This window comes from Neoarius graeffei, chromosome 10, assembly GCF_027579695.1.
Source record: "Neoarius graeffei isolate fNeoGra1 chromosome 10, fNeoGra1.pri, whole genome shotgun sequence".
NCBI classification, from domain to species: Eukaryota; Metazoa; Chordata; class Actinopteri; order Siluriformes; family Ariidae; genus Neoarius; species Neoarius graeffei.
In genome coordinates this window covers 64,005,005-64,021,191 of record NC_083578.1, presented here as the reverse complement: position 1 = coordinate 64,021,191, position 16,187 = coordinate 64,005,005, and the positions used below count along the sequence as shown (strand labels likewise).

General features: G+C 41.9%; 1 protein-coding gene across 4 annotated transcripts in view; it reads right to left on the bottom strand.

The window, feature by feature from the left end:
• The window catches only part of osbpl9 (oxysterol binding protein-like 9), a 64,739-nt gene extending 48,658 nt beyond the window's left edge, over positions 1–16,081 (bottom strand). For 3 of the 4 annotated variants that reach the window (XM_060932099.1, XM_060932100.1, XM_060932101.1), the window contains exons 1-3: positions 15,963–16,081; positions 12,055–12,105; positions 10,609–10,687 (exon numbers count right to left, since the gene is read on the bottom strand). In XM_060932099.1, the coding sequence (XP_060788082.1) occupies positions 10,609–10,687; positions 12,055–12,105; positions 15,963–16,073 (241 nt within the window). In that variant the 5' untranslated portion in view covers positions 16,074–16,081. Of the gene's footprint in view, positions 1–10,608; positions 10,688–12,054; positions 12,106–15,016; positions 15,110–15,962 lie in introns of those variants that run through there. The other variant, XM_060932102.1, reaches the window with a different exon arrangement.
• Between the last annotated feature and the right edge of the window lie 106 nt (positions 16,082–16,187).

Below are 16,187 nucleotides of genomic sequence, written 5' to 3'. Positions count from 1 at the left end.
AAGACATCAAAACTATGAAATAACATATGGAACATGTATGAAATTATATGGTAAACAAAAAAAAAAAAAGTGTGTTAAAAAAAAAAGTTTCCTATTTTAGAGTCTTCAAAAAAGTTCCTCTGCTGTTATGGTAATTACACACACAATTCTAATTAAGGTCCATCTTAAAAAGAAAAAAAAAAAATAATTATATATATATATATATATATATATATATATATATATATATATATATATATAAATAAAACCCACTACCTACCAGCTAAAAGTTGTCCAAGTTCATAGCAATGTGTATTTATTTATAACATATTAATAACAATATTATGTGCGGAATCCAAGAATTAACAATAAGATTCTGAAACTCATGTTACCAGCTAGTCACAGAATGACAGCCATGTGGACTTTTTCAGGAGACACAACCTGTTATTATATTCCATCAGGGTATAAATGACTTATTTAAAATTTTTTTTTTTACTAAAAGTAGAGAAATGCTAAAAATATTTTCTGCAACATGAAACATTGTGCGCTTGGCTCAATTTCTTGAATGATTGTGAAGAACTTTTGAAAAATCTCTCTTACTTCTTGGTCGCCTTCACATTTACATACCCTAGTGCAGAGATCCAAACTTTTTCTACTTTAAAGCCGACCTATTCATACTTGTAATGAGTCGGGGCCCATTAAAAAAAGAACCCCCAATTATTTTGGCTCATCTATTCTACATTAGATTATTAGATTCTAATAAAGTGTATTAATGGGATGCAATATCACTCCCTGTTACAGATGGGAGTTCAGAAATTAAATAAATGCAATAAAAAAAACCCTGTTTTTGATTGTAGGTATTGTATTTAAAACTGTATGGATAAACTGTATGCTAATATTGTTAGCATATTGCTTATCCTACGTGTATTACCGTACATCACTCTACCAAATGAAGAACGAGTGTTAAATATCTCATCTCATCATCTCTAGCCGCTTTATCCTGTTCTACAGGGTCGCAGGCAAGCTGGAGCCTATCCCAGCTGACTACGGGCGAAAGGCGGGGTACACCCTGGACAAGTCACCAGGTCATCACAGAGCTGACACATATGGCCCTTTTCCACTACCCTTTTTCAGCTCACTTCAGCCCGACACGGCTCGCGTTTCGACTACCTCAGAGCAGCACGACTCAGCTCGCTTCAGCCCTACTCAGCACCCAAAACTCGCACGGTTTTGGAGTAGGGCTGAAGCGAGCCAGACCGAGCCGAGTGGGGCTAGGGGCGTGAGGAGACACTCCCCTGTGCACTGATTGGTGAGGAGGAGTGTCCTCACATGCCCACACACGCCCCGCGAGCACGCTGGGATCTGTAAACACCGTAAACCCGGAAGAAGAAGAATTACGAGAATTTCTGAAGCCTTATGCGCCTCGCCTCATCTATACGCTCTTGCCAGTATCTGTCCGCGTTCTCGGTGACAACAAGCCACAGCACCAAGACCAGCAACACTAACGACTCCATGTCCTCCATGTTTATTATTTACTATCCAGGTCGTGAGACTACCACTTTAAAGGTCACTGATGTCACTGTTTGCGCCGCCTAACGACATCACGTGACGTCCACCCACTTTCGCTAACTCCACCCAATGTGTCCACCCACTTCCAGCCAGCACGGTTCAGCGCAGTTGTAGTCGAAATGCAACTCCAACAGCCCCACTCAGCTCGACTCAGCCCAACTCAGCACAGCACGGCTCAGCCCAACTCAGCCGCGTTGGTCATGGAAAAGCGGCAATAGACAAAGATAACCATTCACACTCACACCTACGGTCAATTTAGAGTCATCAGCTAACCTAACCTGCATGTCTTTGGACTGTGGGGGAAACCGGAGCACCTGGAGGAAACCCACGCGGACACGGGGAGAACATGCAAACTCCGCACAGAAAGGCCCTTGCCGGCCACGGGGCTCAAACCCGGACCTTCTTGCCGTGAGGCAACAGCGCTAACCACTACACCACCGTGCCGCCCCATGTTGAATATGGTTTACGATACTGCATGGTTGTCAAGACAACATGACATCACACGTCAGAGCTGATGCATATCTTCAATGAGAGTTTTCTGCTGTGCATGCACAGAAGCATTTCTTTATTCACCAGCGGCACCCGCAGTAAACCGTCACAGTGAATTGAAAATGCCATAAGATAAATATTACATGTAAAACCTAACCTGCAAAGTGTGGTGAAGCAGCCTTTAGTTGCTATGCTGCTAAGCTTTGGAACCAACTTCCAGATGATATTAAAAATGCTCCTACTGTTGTTAGTTTTAAATCTAGGCTCAAGACAAAGCTATTTTCAGATGCTTTCACTTGATTAATTTTTACCTAAAGTGTAATTAATTTCCTTTAATATAATTTCTTTTAATTTTGATTTTAATGATTTTACTTTATTTTAATTTCTTTTTAATCTTGGATTTTAATGATTTTACTTTTACTTTAATTCTTTGTTACTGTTCTGATGCTTTTATTTTTTGTGAAGCACATTGAATTGCCTGTGTGTATGAAATGCGCTATACAAATAAACTTGCCTTGCCTTGAAACTTCTGCGCTAGCAAGCAACTGTGTGACTTTGTAAATAAATATTTTGTAAAATCTATAATTGTTCCATTGAATGTGTATGTATAATAATGGCGTTTTTGTGGTATATCATATACAGCACTCTCCACAATTATTGGCACCCCTCGTTAAGGTATGTTCTTAGACTTCTAATAAATTCATTGTTCTGTTTTTTTAATAATATTAAGACAATGCAAAAAAAGAGAAAAATCCAACCTTTAATTCAAGAGCATTTATTCAATGGGGAAAAAAAATCCCACATTAAGAAATAATTATTTTACATGAAATCATGTGTGCCACAATTATTGGCACCCCTGATGTTAATACTCTGTACAATTCCCTTTTGCCAACAAGACAGCACTTACTATTCTCCTGTAACATTTCACAAGATGGGAGAATACAGAGAGAGAGGGATATTCGACCATTCCTCTTTGCACAATCTCTCTAAATATCATCCAGAGTCCTGGGTCCTCTCCTATGCACTCTCCTCTTCAGCTCACCCCACAGGTTTTCAATTGGGTTGAGGTCTGGGGACTGAGATGGCCATGGGAGGAGCCTGATTTTGTGTCTGGTGGTGAACCATTTTTGTATAGATTTGGCCACATGTTTAGGGTCGTTATCTTGCTGAAAGACCCAGTGACGACCCATCTTCAGCTTTCGGGCAGAGGCCACCAGATTTTGATTTAAAATGTCCTGGTACTTCAAAGAGTTCATGATGCCATGCACAGACCCGTTGCAACAAGGTAGGCAGACTTGGCAATTGCCTAGGGCCCCAGCCCTCGAAGGGCCCCCGCTGCCGAACGACTGGTTATGTATTCAATAGCAATGACAACTTTTTGAGCACGGCAGCGCAGCGCCTAATGACACTTGTTGAAATACCCTAGTTCCAAGGGGGGCCCCCTAATGCACAACAGCGCCTCCCTACATGCTTTGGCCGAAAAGTGCAATGACAGTCTGTTGTCAACCCCTCAATGCCCATCTCCGTCCAGTCAAGTGGTTGCAGAGCTCCGTGGCAAAAAATATATATATATGAAGCGAAATTACCCCTCAGGGAGCCAGAAGAGAAAGAAGAAAAGGGAAGAGGAAGACAGAAAAAAACAAGACACTAGTAAGTGAGAACGTACACACTCATTAATACCAAGCGGGTCGACAAGCAAATTTGGTAGCTAGCTTACGTTAATGGTAGTTATCTTGTAGACAGTATTTATAACAGTGATGTAAACGTTGTCATGCACAACAGCCTTACAAACTTGCAAGGACTGGCTAAAAATTCTAATATGTGCCACACAAATAGGTGAAAGACTGTCAACTTCTCCCAGATTAACTTATTGGGTTTATCAAAATGTCATAGAGTTAGTTTCAGCGAGCTGCATGGCTTTCATCAGAAATAGCGAGTGTGTCGTGAGCATGAATGGAGTAGGACAGGGGATGGCTCACAAGAAAGCTCTTTTTTACATAAATAGCCTATTTATGTAAAAAAGTGGCACTGATGTCAATTGAATGTGATGTCCGCAGGTCTTTGGACATGGAGGGTATTGTGGCTGCCTTTGCTGAAGCCAAAGCCCGCAAGCAGCAGTTTTAGACATTTTGCCCATGATTCTAGTTGTGTATTCTTAAATTTTTATGTGTTTTTCTATACCTTTTGCACTTTTGTGTGTGTGCTGGTTCTTATTAAGATTCTTATTCATGTTTGTAATCATTTAATCACCATTTGAAGTTATTTCTACTTGTGTATATACTGTAAATATTTAGTGTTGTGTTATTGGCACATTTATTACTTTGTCTTATTTTCATATAAAAATATAAAATGTGTGTATATTTTGTCTATTCTTGTGTTTAATTGGGTTTAATAATTATAATGTAAAGAGTTCATTTATTAAGTAAAAATCATAAGAATGATTACAATATGTGTGATGTGATGTTTATTTATTAAGTCTTCAGTGGGTAGGCGGCCATAAGGCCTTTCGTCGAGGGGGGGATAATTATGGGCCCCAGATCCCCCTTTGCCTAGGGCCCCCAAATAGCTTGAAACGGGCCTGGCCATGCACCCTAACAAGGTTCCCGGGGCCTTTGGAAGAGAAACAGGCCCACAGCATCACCGATCCTCCCCCATACTTCACAGTGGGCATGAGCTGCTTTTCCACATACTCATCTTTTGTGATGTATTAGAGTGTTTGTTGCCAAAAAGCTCTATCTTGGTCTCATCTGACCAAAGCACACGGTCCCAGTTGAAGTCCCAGTGCCGCTTAACGAACTCCAGACGTTTACGCTTGTGAGAAAAGGCTTTTTTCCGTGCATGCCTCCCAAACAGCTTGTTGGCATGTAGATAGAGCCTGATGGGTGTTATGGAGACTTTGTGACCCCAAGATGCTACTCCTTGATGCAATTCTCTAACAGTGAGCTTTGGAGAACTTTTTACTTCTCTTACCATCCTCCTCACTGTGCGTGGTGGCAAGATAAACTTGCATCCTCATCCAGGCTTGTTTGCCACTGTTCCAGTTGTTTTAAACTTCTTGATGATTCCTCTGACTGTAGATATGGGCAGGTGTAGGCGAGTGGCTATTTTCTTGTAGCCATTGCCTGACTTATGAAGGTCGACACACATCTGCCTTACTTGAATGGTGTGTTCTCTTGTCTTTCCCATGTTGAAGAGTGGATAAGAGAAATAGGCCTCTGTGTCACATCATATTTATACCCCAGGGAAACAGGATGTGATGAATTACTAATTAAAAGTTCCTAGATACTCTGATCAACATTATAAACTACAGGAGAAATGACAGAAATGCTTCAATTACATTTATTTTCTAGGAATTGTTATGGGTGCCAACAATAATTGTGGAACAGGTGATTTTATAAAAAAATAATTATTTCTTAGTCATGGATTTTTTATTTATTTTTTTAAACTCACTTGAGTTAAGGGTTACATTTTTCTACAATTTTCAGTGTGAGATTATGCTTCTGCAATAAAAATTGAGTTTATTTTATGGCTTTTAACACATCTTAACCGGGGTGCCAATAATTGTGGAGGGCGCTGCAGATTCTTTTCAGCTAGCATGATATTGTACTCTTCTTCAACTCGTTCAATATCATGCTAGCTGAATGGAATATATTTGATAGACCACTCAATGGCAGCCAATATTATTGAAATATGTCACTCAGATCCGCAATATATTCCATATGAAAAATACAGGTTTTTTTAAACACAAGAACATAAATTTCACATAGCCAACACGCGATTTGCTTTTTATTACACACACACACACACACACACACACACACACACACAAAAACTACGCAAGTTAATCAAAACAATTCATTCATTGATATCCTCACGAGTGAAGATATTGGAAAATGTATTACTCAATGTCCCGGAAGTTGTTCATGTGAAAAATACAAGTGGCGTAGTTCCCAGTAAAACACTTGTGTCTATATAATAAAAAGAATTATATGGTAAACAAAAAAAGTGATATGTAAAATACAAAACAGATTTTGTTATCTTCAAAGTATCCACCGTTTACCTTGACGCTTTGCGCACTATTGGCATTATCTTCACCAGCTTCACAAGGCAGTCGCCTGGAAGGTTTTTCAATTAACAGGAGCCTCGTCAAAAGTTAATCAGTGCAATTTCTTGCCTTCTTACACTACGTTCACATTGCAGGCTGAAGTGACTCAAATCCGATTTTTTCGCCCATACGTGACCTGCATCCGATCTTTTATTGACAATATGAACGACACAGATCCGATTTTTTCAAATCCGACCCAGGCCGTTTGGATATGTGGTCCTAATTCCGATTCCTATCCGATCTTTTCATATGCGACTTCAGTCTGAACCGTCAGGTCGCATTCATCCGACTTACACGTCATCAACAAGCCACAAACGTCACTATTCTGCGCTGAAGTAGGCGGCGGGTCTCTCAAAAAAAGTTCCAACAACATGGCGCATGACATCAATGCGACTCCGCACCCACACGTTCCTTTGAACAGAGGTTGCAGTCACTACCCCGCAGAACGCCTGAGCCAAAACCCTTGCCCTCTTCCTTCTCAACCTCCTCCTTAACATCAGGCTATTGTGCATGTTCTGGCTCCGTCGCAACAACAACTGCATCATCGCCAGGTACTCCATGCTGGCTACTGTCATACACAGGAAACTTTAGGTTACTTCCGTAAACACTGGCCATGCTCACTGCGTGTGACGTCGTCGTATCCTGCAATGCGCATGCGGAACACTTTTAAGTTGCTTTTTGTTCATACTGAGGATCATATACAAGTCGCATATATTTGTTAATGTGAACGACCTCACAAAAAGATCGGATTTCACAAAAAAATCGGAATTGAGCATTAAGCCTTGCAGTGTGAACGTAGTGTTAATGTGTTTGAGATCAAACAGTAAACAGTAGTATAAATAATAACACAGTAAACAGCCCTATTCCACAACTGTAGCAATCCATATTATGTTACAAATCACTCAACTAAGTAATGAGAAACGACAGTCCATGATTACTTTAAGACATGAAGTGACTTTTAATTAATAAAAATAAAGAAAAAACATTGAATCAGAAGGTTTCCAAACTTTTGACTTGTTCCATACATCATAAACTCATGATCAGATTTTTTCTTGCAACAGAAATGCTCAGAAATTATCCAATTCTGAGTTCAGACTTCCTACTTCCAAATTAAGTTGAACGCAGCAAGTGTCAATCACTTCAAGAGAAGTTCGCTTTCAAAAAAAGGTTCCCAGTAGAAACATTTTATGAAACAAAGAACCTTTATGAAACACTTTTTCACCCCATGCGTTTTAATTAGTGCTGTCAAGCGATTAAAATATTTAATCGCGATTAATGTCGCGACTGTCATAGTTAACTCGCGATTAATCGCAATTTAATCGCACATTTTTGTCACATGAAAAACCATTGTAATTCTCTTATCAGCATAAAAACGTGAATGGGCTTGCTCATCGTTCGAACTAGGGGGGTACACGGGGGATCCGAGATCCCCTGAAACAGACATGAGATCCCTTGAAAACATGATTTGGGAAATGTTGGGGGGTCTCTAAAATATTGGCAAAATGATGTTTATTGACATAGCAAACGTGTGTAACGGGAAGCATTTGCATATCCGAAGTGAGCGTGCGATGGAGAGCCGCGCTCTGAGACAAGCGCAAGCACCCCCCCAAGGGAAAATAAGGGACCCCCCCCGAAAATATCAGCATAGTTCGAACACTGGTTGTACCAATGTTTTTTTTTTATTGCAGAGCATAACATGTCTTGTCACAGCCACTGCAAAGTGGGGCTGGAGCCACCGATGGGAAAACGAAAAACTTAAGCCGAGCACCGTGGCTCTTCGGGGGAGGGCAGAGGTCTCTGGCTGTGCGGGGCGTGGCATCATGTCACAGAGCGTTAATCTCGCGATAAAAAAATTATCGCCGTTAAAATTGAGTCAAGTTAACGCGTTAATAACGCGACATTTTTGACAGCACTAGTTTTAATTCATGCTTAGAAGGTAGAATATGACTAAAAAAAAAAAAAGTTATGAATAGTAAGGTGACACTGAAGGGTATCCTAAACGCAGTTGCTCTTTTTTTGTATATAGTAACAGGATTGTAACAGTGTTGTCTGTGATAAAAGGACCGACAGTTTATCTGGATTGTATATGCTACAATCCCACCTTTGTTTTCTACCAGCCTGGTCTTGTACATTAAAAGGTCCCTGATAAATAACCCAGAACATCGCCACTCTGTCCTCTACACCATAACTGTGTCTTTGTCCATCCATTCATTCATCTCTCATTCTCCATTTCACAACCTCTTGACGAGAGTGAGAGTCTCCCTTGTTAACTATGCTCTCAATAGCAAAGGCAAGGAACTTTGCGGCAAGCACCGTTTTCCATGAATCAAGTAGCTTCTCTGGAGCATGGAGGAGGTCTTACTGCTCAGCATAGACTGCTGAAATAAAGCAGCTTTCGGGCAGACCAATATCAGGCACTGTAGGAGACTAATGAATTATAGATGGTCCTGTAAATAGCAAATACAGTTCTTTGGAGATGCCTTTGCTGCAACTGCTAATAAAACAAACACACAAAAACCCACCAACACTTTTTTTTTCCTGCAACTGACAGACGTAATGAGATAGATTTTATAATCTTCTTACACTTATTATAAAACAAGGGGCTCCCAATATATTTTGGTCAATACCAACATCCTGTACGCTGCATCCATTTTCGCACATCTCTTCATTCTACCTCGGCTCATCTTATTAGTGCTGGCTGGCTGCTTCACATAATTACAGGTAGCTTTGCATCCTGCCATGACACCCGTTTCACACCTGCTCAGTGCTCGTCAACACTTATAAATCCTTATAAGCACAACTTTATTCATCACACACTTGTGAAATTCCTCTCTGCATTTAACCCATCTGAAGATGCAGGTCTCTGTTGAGCACACACACTCCATTTCCAACTGTTATACATCGATGAGACAGCAAATCTGAGGATAAGGAAGGTGCAGCAAATGGTATCTTTTTAAGAGATGATGGAGGAGAGAAAGGTCGCTGAGGGGGCATGCTTACAACCAGAGGGACAGAGAAATCGAGAGAACACATCCCTTCGAATACTCTCTGAAAACCAAACCTCAGCTGCAGACTCGGGGGAATTCAAAGATGCAGAGAGAGGGGCTCGGGTGATGCTACACACTTTGAAAGGATTACTTTTAGATGCGCAGATTCGTCCAATTCACAGGGAAGGCCTGAGATTTGTGTCTAGCCCAAATCAGGGATGCATGCACAAATAGGAACGGTTTAAAACGACTTCAATTAAATGACTAACATAAATAGCAGATATGACATTAAAAAAGTCACAGCCACTTATGAGTTTGTAAATCACTTTAAAAAAAAAAAAATACAGTGGCCAGGTCAACCAGGCAGGTAAGCGGTATTCTGATGCTGGGTTAATTCACGGGGCATGTTTATGCAATAAAAACAACCTCCAATACGTCTACTTGCTGCTCTTCTAACAACCATTAAGAACAGCAGCATTCTAAAGAATGAAACATTCTATCAGACACAATTCGGGACTCAAACACAAGCAAGAGACACATACACAGGTTTGGTCACATTAATGATGATAAATGAATGACTCAGCTATCGCACAGTAGTGCAAACAGTGAGCACGAAACTGCCACTGCAAAAGCATTACCCCTACTAGCTCCAGCCAAGCATGCAGACGTGCATCACCTTACCCTTCCTACTGTACAGCCACAGCAGACAGTGCCGAAACATGGTAATGGATGAGGGCATGGGGAGGGCGAGAGGGCCCTGGGGGAAGGGTGTGGAGTGAAAATGGACGAAAAGTGAGGGGGTGGAGGCTAAAAGCTAAAGACCTGGACCTCGGTGCCCTTTTCTTGCCAGCTTGCCCGGCCCAGTGCCACCGGATGAAGGGAGGGGTAAAAGAAAAGAGGAGGAGGTCTGAAGAAGATGAAAGAGGTAGAGCATGTGAGCGCCTAGTGGCGAGAAGCGCACTTCATCTGCTATACCAAAGCCCAAGGACCACTTAGCTGTGCCCCAGAATTTGCAGCAAGTGGTTTTATAACACTGCCGTTATAAACGCGAGAGTCACTCTGCAATAGCCTACAGAAAAGGAAAGTAACACCTTTGCTATTTTTCCTTCACTGCTGCAGGAGAGCTGCACTTCCAAAACACTGGAATACGCTGACTAATTGCACCAGCCGCAATGTGTCGGATGTGTCTAAGAGCAATGCAAATGTGTGAGAGAGAGAGAGAGAGAGAGAGAGAGAGAGAGAGAGAGAGAGAGCGCAAGCGTGACTGCGTGAGAGTAAAGGCTGCAGATGTTTTACTGGCATAATACGCTCGAAACAAAAACGAGTGAAAAAGCGAGCAGGAGCAATGGAGACAATTTGAGAGAGCACATGATTGCTTTAACAAAAACAAAGGAAGCCAACAGCCTGGAAAAAGCTTTAAAGGGAGGAAGCGCTTAAGAGAAAGATATAAGGAATAAAAGAGCGAAGAGGAGGGCTTACCTTGAAAATGGAAAGTCTTTTGGTCTACGGTGATGGTGAAAGTGCTGTCGTCTTCGTCATCGATTCCAATCACCGCTCCCTGAGCAAGCAAAAACGGAGCGAGAGACTGTCAGACAGAGGGCCACGTCATTCTCTCTCGCTTTTTCTGCTCTGCTCCGCTCCCTCACAGACCCACACACACACAGAGGAGGGGGAGAATAGGTGGAGCATGGGATATGGGGACAAGAACAGGGAGGGGGAAAGAACATGAGGGATAGAAAGGAAAGGCTGAAAAGTGGCTGGGAACCACAGATCTGTGCACACTTGAAACTCTCACCAACATAGCAAAGATCGTATCAAACTGAATTCAGAGGATTATAAAAAAGGTCTTCCTGAGGCATCGATTTGCTCAAAGAAAATAAAACTGTGCAAAGAGTCTACAGAGGAACTGAATTCAAAAAGTGAACTAGCAAAAACATGAGCTCACAAAGATATGTAGGAACATGCCTGAAAACAACAGGAAAAATTGTGACACTTATCTCTCTTCAAGGGGAAGTTTGAGTAAAAGAGGGCATGCACGCACGCGCACACAATGTGAACCTAGTTTGCAAGGCTTCACAGGTATTTAGAAACATTAAGCAACATTTCAGTACGTTTCAAAGAGGAAGGTGATAAAAGGGAACATGTACTGGAAATCACCACAGACTTTAGCCAAATACTTTGAAAACAGAACACAGAGCCAAAATACACAACAGAAGCTCCTTGATATTCTTCGTCTCGCTAACCTAAGGCTCTCCTCCCTGCGGTCTTAATTTGAAAATCCACTCATCTGTGTATTTTTGCATCAGGAGGGACCACAGAGCCAGAGCTGAATGCTCAAACCTGAAACTGCCCTCAGTCTCTTAAGACAAGCAGCATAGGCCGACATTTTGAATTTATTCAATCGTCAAAAGAATTTTTAACCAGATAGAGAGCAGAAACACAAAAATCCTTCCCAAAACAGCTCTTAAAAATGAATTTTACCAAGAATTATCAGTCAATTATCACATGTATTCCATGCAGCACCCACAAATAGCCAACTAATGTGATATTTAATACCAGATATGAAGTTGGATATTTCTGAAAATAAAAGAAAATCTCATTTGGTGGTGTAAACGTTACTGAGCCCCAAATATGCCACCTAGTGGTCAAGATTCATTACACCAAATACAGGTCAAGCAAATATTTTTTCACTTTTCAATAAACTTGGTACATTTTTAATCTTTCAGATTTATCAATTACACAAAAAGCTCATATCCAGGTGAGATAAAACAAATTAATCAATGCTCTGTTTAAAAAAAAAAAAAGTAATGTCTTTATTAGCTCTAAAATTAAGACAGGAAAGTGGAAGACCATGCATGTTCAAAACAAAATTATTTTTAAAAAGCCATATTTAGCCCAAAGCATGAGTAAAATCCGACTGCTTACCCGAAGCCTGACACACCCTCTTCTGGAGCCACGCATCATCTTGTCTTTTGACTGTGTAATAAAAACCAGGGACAAAAGAACATTAGGGCATTTATTTTTCATATTAGTCATGTGCAAAAGCTACACCGTGACACTTCATGACATGTTACAAACACTTCATCTTTATCTCGATGCACAAACGTGCAAGAGCTGAAAACTTTTTCCACTGTTAAAGCCATACTGATCTGTGAGGCAGCTTTAGATAAAAATATTTCCAAATTTATGAGCAGCACGTCAAACACAATTATATATACTTGAAAATACAGAGCCATCCGTTACATTCTTGTCAAATGATAGATGCATGTCTCGTTTCATCTGACCTGCACGCCATTGCACATGGACATGAAACTGTCAGAAGAATTTTCACACAAATGACGTGGAAAGGAAAATGGCTTCACACTGCCAGGGATTTGGTGAGTCATCCTAATATTTTCTGAGTGTCATCCATACCAAATGATCAAATGCATACTTGTAAGTTGAAAAGGAAAAGATGAGATTAGATAAAACTTCATTGATCCCTTTGGGAGGGTTCCCTCAGGGAAATTAAGATTCCAGCAGCATCATTACAGATAAACAGAGAAAAGAAATGGAGAAAAACTTCTAGATAAATTAAAAAAGCTGAGAAGTTAACACTGACCTATAAGCTCATACTATATATACACTGGAGCAGACCTATGGAATAAGATTCGCTTCAAATTCCAGCCACCACATTACTCACAAGGACCTCTGGATCTGACACAGTTTTGCTTTGCAATTTAATGGAGCCACTGAGAAATGTTTCTTCTCTTTGCAACAGGCTACTCCTTCCCTAAAATAACTGATTTAACAATGATTGTATTCTATAATGTATGACAAAGGTTTGGTATACTCAGCTGCAAAATTATTCGGTGCACCTCCACATGGTTGACAAAACTGGTGGCTCTGTTATGCTGTGGAGCATTTTATTGGCATGATTTGGGTCCAGGTAGAGGGACGGTTACTGCAAATCGATACATTTCAACTCATCTCCTTTATCCTAGAATGAAACATTTCGATCCTGATGGGAGTGCTCTCTTTCAGGATAACCAAGTCCCCGTCCACAGGGCCTGATTGCTTGCTGAATTGTTTGATGAGTGGGAAAATTATATTCACAATCATCAGATCTCAACCCAGGGCGGCACGGTGTTGTAGTGGTTAGCGCTGTCGCCTCACAGCAAGAAGGTCCTGGGTTCGAGCCCCGTGGCCGGCGAGGGCCTTTCTGTGTGGAGTTTGCATGTTCTCCCCGTGTCCGCGTGGGTTTCCTCCAGGTGCTCCGGTTTCCCCCACAGTCCAAAGACATGCAGGTTAGGTTAACTGGTGACTCTAAATTGACCGTAGGTGTGAATGTGAGTGTGAATGGTTGTCTGTGTCTAAGGCTACGTTTACATTAGACCGTATCTGTCTCGTTTTCTTCGCGGATGCACTGTCCGTTTACATTAAACCGCCTGGAAACGCCGGGAAACGGGAATCCGCCAGCGTCCACGTATTCAATCCAGATCGTGTCAGCTCCGGTGCTGTGTAAACATTCAGAATACGCGGATACGCTGTGCTGAGCTCTAGCTGGCGTCTCGTTGGACAACGTCACTGTGACATCCACCTTCCTGATTCGCTGGCGTTGGTCATGTGACGCGACTGCTGAAAAACGGCGCGGACTTCCGCCTTGTATCACCTTTCATTAAAGAGTATAAAAGTATGAAAATACTGCAAATACTGATGCAAATACTGCCCATTGTGTAGTTATGATTGTCTTTAGGCTTGCCATCCTTCCACTTGCAAGTGGTAAGTGATATGTGCTGGGATCACACACACAGCGGCTCAGTCCCGAATCACAGCTTGTTCACTTCACTCGCATGCTCTGTGAGCTGCGCAAGGCCGGAGTGCGCACCCTCCAGAGGGCACTCGCTGTTCAGGGCGGAGTGATTTGGAGCGCAGGATGCCTGCGGAGCTGAGCTTATCCGTGTATTGGTATTGCTGTGTGCACGCAAATCGTGTATTGGTGTTGCTGTGTGCACACTAATCATTTTAAAAACGTTAATCTGATGATCCGCTGATACGGTCTAATGTAAACATGGGCTATGTGTCAGCCCTGTGATGACCTGGCGACTTGTCCAGGGTGTACCCCGCCTTGTAGTCAGCTGGGATAGGCTCCAGCTTGCCTGCGACCCTGTAGAAGGATAAAGCGGCTAGAGATAATGAGATGAGATCTCAACCCATTTAAACACATATGGGAGATTTTTGAGTGAAGTGTTCGACGGGGCTCTCCATCATCATCATCAGCAGCAGCAGCAAAGTGCACTGAAGGCATGTGGTAATCCAACACCTTACCCACACATGCTGTTTTTCCTCTTTGTCATCTATGACATTTACCGTATAGGTACATCCTGATATCTGGCATTCAGTTAACTGGTTCTTCTACCCAGAATACCAGGTTCATTACTGGAAAGACACCACGTTTCTGACCAGAACAGGAATGCCTTTTGCGTTACATTACAGAGAAACTCTTCTCTTCAAAGATCCCAACTTATGAGGAAGCTGGGGTCAGTCATGCTCAAGGGCCCAGCAGAGGCAGGGTGGCAGTGAGGAGATCTGGATGGCCACCTACAGTCCTCCGCTCGACTAACTGAGCACTATTTATGTAGTGGACCATCCTCAGCTCAGCACCAACATGGTACAGATGCACCAGGAGCAGCTCACGTCAGTAGTGTCACTACTGGGTTCACCAACCTGGTTAGAAACTGACAGGGCTGAAGGACCATTACCACAAACAGTACATGGAACAACAAGCTGAAACCTTTAACTGCACACTTACAAGATGGGTTAACAAAGTCTATTAAACTAGCCAGTGTTGAAAAAACAATAACAGTTGGTATCACTGCCAAAAAAAAGCCAACCAACAAAATAATACCTGGACAGTCGAGGTCCTAAGATGGCCTTTTTCTGTTATACTGGGGGCTGAAAATTGGGCATAGCAACAGATAGAGGTTAATCGTTTCCAGAGCGTGCCCGATCCACTGACAGCGGAGTATAATAAACTTTAAAGCAGCTTTTATTTGGACTGATTACTCATACATGCCCCTTTTATCCACTGTTATACATGTTATCTGTCTAATCCTGAACGACTTTCCCATTAAATGTGAATCACATGTCCAGCACTGCACGCGCACGTTGTTCTGTCTCTCAGTAAATTATTCACAACGCTCAAAAAAACATTTTCAGACCCAGTTCTGAAAACAAGTGACAGCACACTCTAAAAACATTTGCAAGAGTTTCACTTTTGTCGTTTCCTATCTCAAAGAGCAGTGCTAACAGATGAATAAGAGCATAATATCAGACAAAAGACAGCACTGAACCTGCAGCCAGCTAGCAAGACTTCTTAATCATCACTTTTTATAGCTAGCTAGCGAGCTAGCTCTATCAACCATTAACTTAACTTTAAGGTCTTATCTTAACGTTAGATACTGTATTGTACTAAAATCTATATTTAACTGTAAACGTGACATGACCGAAGCTTAGACTTTTTTTTGGTAATTTGTAAGGCGTTCAGACCAGACAAAAAGTGTCCCATGACGCTGAGACCACCACCCTTACATTCTTCTAACTATAACATATTAAATGCGTCGTAGCCTCGCTGATATTCTCGAGCCCAACATCGCTCGTTCTGACTGCTTATTGGCTAACGTGCGTCGTAGTAAAGCCTAGGATTGGTTCCTTGTCTATGTCACTCACAAAACCCCGCCCCATCCAGCTGAGATTCTCAACTCAAGTACTCTTTCCGTTCTCGATTTATACCCCTCCCTTAAACAAAATTACCGTCCTGACTAATGTAATACGTTTGCTGGCATCATACTTACAGTGTAGTATGACAGCAGTCCCGCGTTATAGTCCAAAACAAACCAACGATACTGCCAACCCTTCATAAGATTAGTCCATTTGCTCAGCGGCCCCTCCATGATGGACGCCATCTTTGCAGTTAAACCAACCAGAGGTTGAGGGGGAGGAACAAAATCGAGAGGTGTTACGTCACGCTCTGAAAGGCGTGTCATGCGTGTACACCACAACTGTAAATAAATTAGCTA